Below are 8,003 nucleotides of genomic sequence, written 5' to 3' on the forward strand. Positions count from 1 at the left end.
CCTAGACACTCAGTTCCTCGACTACAAACACCTAGACATCCACTTCCTCGACGGCGAACACCTAGACACTTAATCTTAAACGGCAACATCCATTTCCTCGACGGCGAACACCTAGACTAGATATTCATTTCCTCGATGGCGAACACCTAGACACCCATTTTCTCGACGGCGAACACCTAGATACTCATTTCCTCGACGGCGAACACCTAGACACCAACTTCCTCGACGGCGAACACCTAGACATCCATTTCCTCGACGGAAAACACCTAGATACTCATTTCCTCGACAGCGAACACCTAGACATTAACTTCCTCGACGGCAAAACAGCACCTAGACACCCACTTCTTCGACGGCGAACACCTAGACGCCCACTTTCTCGACGGCAAACATCTCGACACCCATTTCCTCGACGGCGAATACCTAGACACCCATTTCCTCGACGGTGAACACCTAGACCCTCATTTCCTCGACGGTGAACACCTAGACCCTCATTTCCTCGACGGTGAACACCTAGACACCAACTTCCTCGACGGCGAACATGTAGACAACACCTAGACACTCACTTCTTCGACGGCGAACACCTAGACGCCCACTTCCTCGACGGCGAACACCTAGACATCCATTTCCTCGACGGCGAATACCTAGACACCCATTTCCCAAATAGACACTCACTTCTTCGACGGCGAACACCTAGACGCCCACTTCCTCGACGGCGAATACCTACACACCCATTTCCCCAATAGCGGACACCTAGACACCCACTTCCTCGATGGCGATCACCTAGACACCCATTTCTTCGACTTAGACACCCTCTTCCTCGACGCGGTAAATGCCTAGATCTTCAACGACAATCTCGATATTTCATTTTAATTATAATTAATATTTTATTTTAATTCATTTTATTGATTTTAATTTCAATTAATTAATTATAACACGTCACATCGTATATGTGACAATGTTGCCATCGCTGATTATCACAGCCGTCATGTGTGGTTGATCACGTTCGAATGAGCAATGCTGTCATCGCTAGGTTAAGTCAAAAGCCCTCTATTGTCGAAAAAACGAGATGGACATTTTCTCCTGGTCGACGATGACAATAATAATAATAACGACGACGTTTCTTAAAATTATAATAGAAATAAAAAAATCCGGACTTTGCGTCGCGATATCTCCGCTCGTTGGGCACGTAGAAAAAAAATAAAAGCACCTTTATATCATATAATCCGTATTGTGGCTATCGATTGAGCATACATAGAATGCGATCGGTTCAGCCGTTATTGGCGATGCAAAGATCTCACTAGTGCTTTACGCGGAGAAATTGCGAACTAATGTTAGTCAATAAAATAAAAATATAAATAGTAAATGACTCTTCAATAAAGGTATAAAAATATTAATAAAAGGACATTAAGAGTCGCCAAAGTAGGTTACAATGCCTTTAGAGTAAGCATTTTTATTACAAAAGAAAAAGAAAATCTAGTGAGCTATATATTTACTGATTGTCTTTGATCGCAATTAACAATCTTCTTAATTTCATTTACGTTTCGGCTCTCGGTTCGAGCCATCTTCAGAATTCAACTTAATACTACGGTAGATAACGAAAACGCTCGCATTTCAGTGAGTCCATCCAAAGCGTATGTCATCTGTTCTCAATCGATTGCATAATTCGTTGGATAGATGTTCACTGTAGAGAATAAGAATTAGATTTATGGAACATTACACATTTCCACGTATTGCATAGTTAGATGACATACCTTTAAACAGGCACACTTCACTATAAATCATTCTATCGCTTGCGAAGATATTGCATTGTTCACAACGTTATAGTTCATATCCTTCCTCTCCATATTCTTTTATTTTGTAATTTTAACATCTGTACAGAAAGACACGTCCGCACGCAATGTGACTCGTCGATGTACTGATCGCTAACAGCTTAGTAAATGTTATAACTTATTTATTATTGGTATGTACGCTTTGTGGAGTCCTTCAGTGTCTGTTTGTAAATTCAGATGGGAAGTTGCCTTGTGCCTATGGTGTGCCAAAGATACACAAACAAGGTTATCCATTAAGAATAATAATATCTTCCATTGGTAGCCCGTTATATCCTCTTGCCAATTTCTTACAGAACATTCTCTCTGAATCTTTACCTACAGCCAACAGTTACATTATGAATAGCTTTCATCTAATCGAAGAATTAAAGAATATAAGAATTAAAGATGATTTTTCGTTGGTGTCGTTAGATGTAGTATCACTGTTCACAAATGTTCCGTTAGACATAGCGATTGACTGTATAAATGAGCAGTGGAACTGCATTTCACGACAGTGCTCCATACCCAGGGAAGAATTTCTGGAAGCTGTGAAACTTGTATTAGATTCAACCTTTTTTGTTTTTGACAAAAAAATTTATAAACAATCCTTTGGCACACCCATGGGGTCACCGTTGTCACCTGTGGTCGCAGACCTCGTGATGAGGAGGCTGGAAGGGGTTGCTCTGATGTCGTTCAACAAAGACGTACCTTTCTATTATAGATATGTCGACGACATTTGTTTAGCTGTTTCCTTGTCTGACGTGGAATTATTAAAAAAAACCTTTAATGACTTCCACCCTCGTCTTCAATTCACTTTAGAGAATGGGGGGAATAAACTTGAATTTCTTGACGTTACAATTTTAAAACACAACAATGGCTTGATTTTTGACTGGTATCGTAAACCCACGTTTTCAGGAAGATTCCTCAATTACATGTCCAACCATCCGGTATCTCAAAAAAGAGGCATGATTTTTTCGTTGGTTGATAGAGCCTTTTTACTTTCAGACGTTTGTTTTCACAAAAAAAATCTTAGATTCATCATTGAAACCTTACTCAACAATGATTATCCGATGGCATTTATATTTAACACTGTCAATCAAAGAATAAAACATCTAATAAATAACAAAATTAACGCATTGAAGAATAATAGTGATAATGTTGAGGAATCAGCAACCTACACGTGGCTAACGGTACCTTACATTCCAACACATTCAGAAAAATTTAAAAGAATCAAATGTGACGACATCAGAGTATCTTTTCGTAGTCCGAATAAAATCAATAAATATATCAAAGTACAGAAAGACCCACGGCCCAAAGACTCTAAAAATAATGTAGTTTACGAAATTGAGTGTAAAGATTGTGCAGCAACGTACGTGGGACAGACGGGCAGACAGTTGAAAACAAGAATTGCAAAACATAAAAATCACATCAGGCGAAACACAACAAATCGTTCAGTTATTACCGAGCATAGGCTGGAACACAACCATGACTTTCAATGGGACAACGTAAGAATATTAGATGAAGAGCCGTGTTATATGAAACGCTTGATATCAGAGATGATTAACATCAAGAAACAGACGAATAGCCTGAATTTACAAACAGACACTGAAGGACTCCACAAAGCGTACATACCAATAATAAATAAGTTATAACATTTACTAAGCTGTTAGCGATCAGTACATCGACGAGTCACATTGCGTGCGGACGTGTCTTTCTGTACAGATGTTAAAATTACAAAATAAAAGAATATGGAGAGGAAGGATATGAACTATAACGTTGTGAACAATGCAATATCTTCGCAAGCGATAGAATGATTTATAGTGAAGTGTGCCTGTTTAAAGGTATGTCATCTAACTATGCAATACGTGGAAATGTGTAATGTTCCATAAATCTAATTCTTATTCTCTACAGTGAACATCTATCCAACGAATTATGCAATCGATTGAGAACAGATGACATACGCTTTGGATGGACTCACTGAAATGCGAGCGTTTTCGTTATCTACCGTAGTATTAAGTTGAATTCTGAAGATGGCTCGAACCGAGAGCCGAAACGTAAATGAAATTAAGAAGATTGTTAATTGCGATCAAAGACAATCAGTAAATATATAGCTCACTAGATTTTCTTTTTCTTTTGTAATAAAAATGCTTACTCTAAAGGCATTGTAACCTACTTTGGCGACTCTTAATGTCCTTTTATTAATATTTTTAATGTTAGTCAGACACCAAACTGCACTAAACATCACAGAAATAATAAAAATTATTATTTTTCACACCGAAATATTATTTATAAGCACTAAAGATTTAATTTACAGTTAAGGCTTTAGTTCCTGATTTGTGTATTCACATTTGCGATCTTAACACACTTCCGTTTATTATTTTTCTATTGGTATAAGATACATTATTTTTCATCAAAATGTTATCTGTGCTCGATGTAATGAACGTGTGTAAAGATTATGTAAGACCTTTAAGAGAAGGTGAAGATCTTTATAAAAATGGATTACTAATTTGTGCTGGAATGACAAAGAAAAATGGATCAATTGTAGAGTGCCAAGGTTTAGCAACCCAAGTTTCACATGTTTATGAGCATCCACATATAATTAATGTAAAAATAGACTTACATAAAACTGCGGATGAACGCATAATAAATGGCAAATGTTCCTGTATTGCAGGAGAGTCTGCCAAATGCAAACATTATATCGCATTATTACTTCATCTCAGTAGGTGAGTTGACTTATGATCAGTTTTTTATTTTGATTTATATATTATCTCAGTACGTATTTTAAAACTTTTTTATTTTCTCAATTGTAGAACCAACAAGGATGATCTCGATGATTTGAGTTGCACAGATATAGAGCAACAATGGGGAAAGCTCAAGACATCTCATCATAAAGAATATGAGGCACGACGAATTTCAGAATTGTGCCATGTCAAACATCAACGAAATGTATATGCTACTCAAATACCAGAGATTACGCCGGCACTTGAAGAAAAGTGGAAAGACATTTTATTACGTTGCAAGTCTCTATAATATTTGATTTAGTTTATATCATATATATTACTTCATATTAGCAAATATAAATTTGTTAATACGAAGCATTGCAAGTTATCAAAAACTTAATTGAAGAAGATTTCCAGTTAATAGATCTTCTTAAGCCTTTGAGCTTTGAATAAAAAAAAACTGGAAATATATATATATACATACATATACATATGTATATATTAAGACAACTGTTTGCATATTAAACAATTGTGTATGAGGCCATAGATAAATAATCATTGATAAATTTGCAATGCATAGGTTTGGGAAATAAAATCTGCGACATCTTATGGTGACTGTAATATATGATATGTTACCTGAACTTTTCAGCTGTTCCATTGAGTGAATATTCAATATTTGTTAGCAGATTAAGAATGAGTTGCAGTAATGTTTATACAGAAGATGAAAATAATAGATCAAGTAATCAACAGATAGAGAAAGCAAATATTGCTCGACAAATTCTAACTTTTAAATCATGGAGAGTTTTCAGTTGCCTAAAGTATCTCACAGATATTAGGCTTTCATTATGTGAATATGAAGTACTAGAATTTTCTATAAAAATCATATACAATTAACTTTGGACGAAAGTGTTCACCTTGCTTTGAAGACAATTCAAGAAAGCGATGATTGGAATGTAGAACGTAAAAAAAGGAATACCGGAAGCAAGGCATATAATTTATTTACTTATTCTTTCAACAAACATCCAAATTGGGGCAAAAAATATAATCAAGTATTTCACAATACATTTAGTGGCAATGAAACTACAATTCATGGCTTACGTTGTGAAGGACCTGCTAAAGAAAAGTACGCTGATGAAACAAATTCAAAGCTTATTGAAACTGGACTTTTAATTCGACATAAAGTTCCATGGTTGGGATATAGTCCTGATGGCATTGTAATGAATGATAAACTGGAATCTGCCATTCTGTTTGAATTGAAAAGTCCAAAGGAAGGTGAACGTATGGATGCAAATGATTTTATTGCCATACATGCAGTCAAATCTTTTGATGCTCATGGTAAACTACGTAAAAAATGTACACATTATGGTCAAATTCAACTTGGAATGCTTTTATTAGGACTCGATTATACTGATTATGTAAACTATTCTTCATTTGGACATAATTATATTTACGAGCGTGTTTCTTTTGATTTTGATTTTGTACTTAATATGATTGAAATTTTATGTTCGGTATATTTTGACGAAATGTTACCAAGAATTATGAAAGATTTTAATGATGCAAATAATAATAATAATATTTAATAATAATTACATGTATAGACATAGATCTTAATATAAAAAAAAAGTTTCTTGACACTACATTAAAAAGCGTTATTATCAGATTACTTAAAAATTATAATATTTTAAAGAATAAATTTACGAATATTTGTCATGTTGAGTACTGGTGCACTCAGATTTACAATAGCTGCCATAATTATTAAGATTTCATCAAAATATGTGATTAAGTTCCATGGTACTTCATCAGACAAGAAAGAAAACTCCCTCAATCTTTGAATAACTCGTTCCACATGTACTCTTGCTTGGGCTATTTCAGCAATACGAAGTGCTTCTGCCTTTGAAAGTTGTAGCTTTTTCTTTAGAAAAAGTGGTTGTATAAGAATAAGATGTCTCTGTAAAAAAAATTTTTATATTTAGTACACAAAATTAATGTAATATTATAATAAAAGCACATAATAAATCTTACTTGTAAACATTCATTTTCAATTAGAAAGCCTCTGTCCACCATTACAGCATCATAAGGATCTAACTTGTCAAGTATTCCAGAATCAATAACGATAAATTTATCGAATGATCTACCTCCATAACTGCTACTGACATGTACTATAAGACCAGACGGCGTCAAGGCAACATTCCACTTGATTGTATGGCGTTTTTTATAATTTGAATAAGTCAATATTCTGCACTTGACACAATGTGGTTTTTCAATAGGAATTTCTGCACAATCCATTATAATTCGTGTGGTATTGAAGTTTTTAAAAGCAATAGGCATATTAGATCGTATCATCTCCCGGTCAGGCCATGGTATCATTGTTTTTAAAACAAGTGCTAAGAGAGGTATCATATTCTTAAAATAATTAGTACACGTTTGACGTGTGATACCAAATAACACAGCCAGCGCCGAGAAGGATAAATTTTGTTTCAGCTTCACAAAGGTCAAGATTATTCTGTTTTTCAGATCCATTTCTTTTCTTTTGCTTACATTTTTTATTTCCAAATCAGAAACACACGTAACAATACCATCCAACAATTCAAATGAATGCAATCCCGTAAAAGTATTTAATTTTACTTGATCAGTTAAAATATCAATTAGCACAAATTTTTTTAATTTTGTGATAGAATTATCGAGATATATGCGGAAGTATAAAAGTTTGAATTCCTTTATCTACGTAACTTGGAACCTCTTCAATCTTTTCAGTACGATCGACGAAATAAGTGTTACTATAATTGTTGTTTTCTGATTGTACTATATGATTTTCAATTGTATCTTTATCATTATTTGTATCAGTCAAGCTGAGAAATTTGTCTCTAAAAATATCAAAAAAATGTGATTTTAAAAATAGAATAGAAAAGTATATACTTTTTAAAAATACTATATTATAAGTGCGTTCTGAATACGGGCTAATATGTATAAAAATTTTATACTGATTTTGTTTTCTGTAATAAAGACGTTGTTCTCTAGCTTTTCTTTTTTGCTTTTGAGGAGATGTCTCTTGTGCATCATGTGATCTAATTGGAAGTTTCTGCGAGGGAACAACATTTGACTTCAAATAATGTCGTTTCTTATTACCTGTAAAAATTAAAATTTATTAGGACCAGTTTGTCTTTTCTAATGATATAGACTAGGGAAGACCGGGCTCTTATTGACATAAAAGGCAAATTGGCATTGCCTTTCGTTTATGTATTTATGATAAAGAAAACAATGGAAAAGTTACTGCAAAATATTTCTTTTACAATATAGGTATTTCTCCCTAAGTTTCATTTAAACCAACCAAGTATTACAATAGAAAAAGAAAAAAGTCTAATTCAAAAACAGGCAAGTAAATTTTTGAGCATTTCATAATTTCATATTAGTCCTTCGGCTTGAGAAAGCAAATCTAAACGATGTATTATTAATTAAAAGAAACGTATTTGTTAGTATA

General features: G+C 34.1%; 2 protein-coding genes across 2 annotated transcripts; one reads left to right on the forward strand and one right to left on the reverse strand.

Moving 5' to 3' along the window:
• Positions 1-2,164: 2,164 nt before the first annotated feature.
• On the forward strand, positions 2,165-3,457 carry LOC108768217 (uncharacterized). Its single transcript, XM_018518574.1, has one exon. It carries the CDS (start codon positions 2,165-2,167, stop codon positions 3,455-3,457), a length of 1,293 nt encoding a protein of 430 aa, XP_018374076.1.
• Positions 3,458-6,206: 2,749 nt separating this feature from the next.
• On the reverse strand, positions 6,207-6,892 carry LOC108768218 (uncharacterized). The gene is made up of 2 exons (XM_018518575.1): positions 6,548-6,892; positions 6,207-6,473 (listed from the first exon to the last, which is right to left on the reverse strand). Exons 1-2 carry the CDS (start codon positions 6,890-6,892, stop codon positions 6,207-6,209), a joined length of 612 nt encoding a protein of 203 aa, XP_018374077.1.
• Positions 6,893-8,003: the final 1,111 nt, after the last annotated feature.

This window comes from Trachymyrmex cornetzi, unplaced genomic scaffold (genome assembly GCF_001594075.2).
Source record: "Trachymyrmex cornetzi isolate Tcor2-1 unplaced genomic scaffold, Tcor1.1 scaffold77, whole genome shotgun sequence".
In the NCBI taxonomy this organism is placed as follows: Eukaryota; Metazoa; Arthropoda; class Insecta; order Hymenoptera; family Formicidae; genus Trachymyrmex; species Trachymyrmex cornetzi.

Coding starts and splice junctions, on each gene's coding strand:
- LOC108768217 (XM_018518574.1), top strand. CDS start 2,165: ATGAATAGCTTTCATCTAATCGAAGAATTAAAGAATATAAGAATTAAA.
- LOC108768218 (XM_018518575.1), bottom strand. CDS start 6,892: ATGATACCATGGCCTGACCGGGAGATGATACGATCTAATATGCCTATT. Junction 6,474..6,547: donor TTGAAAATGAATGTTTACAA/GTAAGATTTATT, acceptor TTTTTTTTACAG/AGACATCTTATTCTTATACA.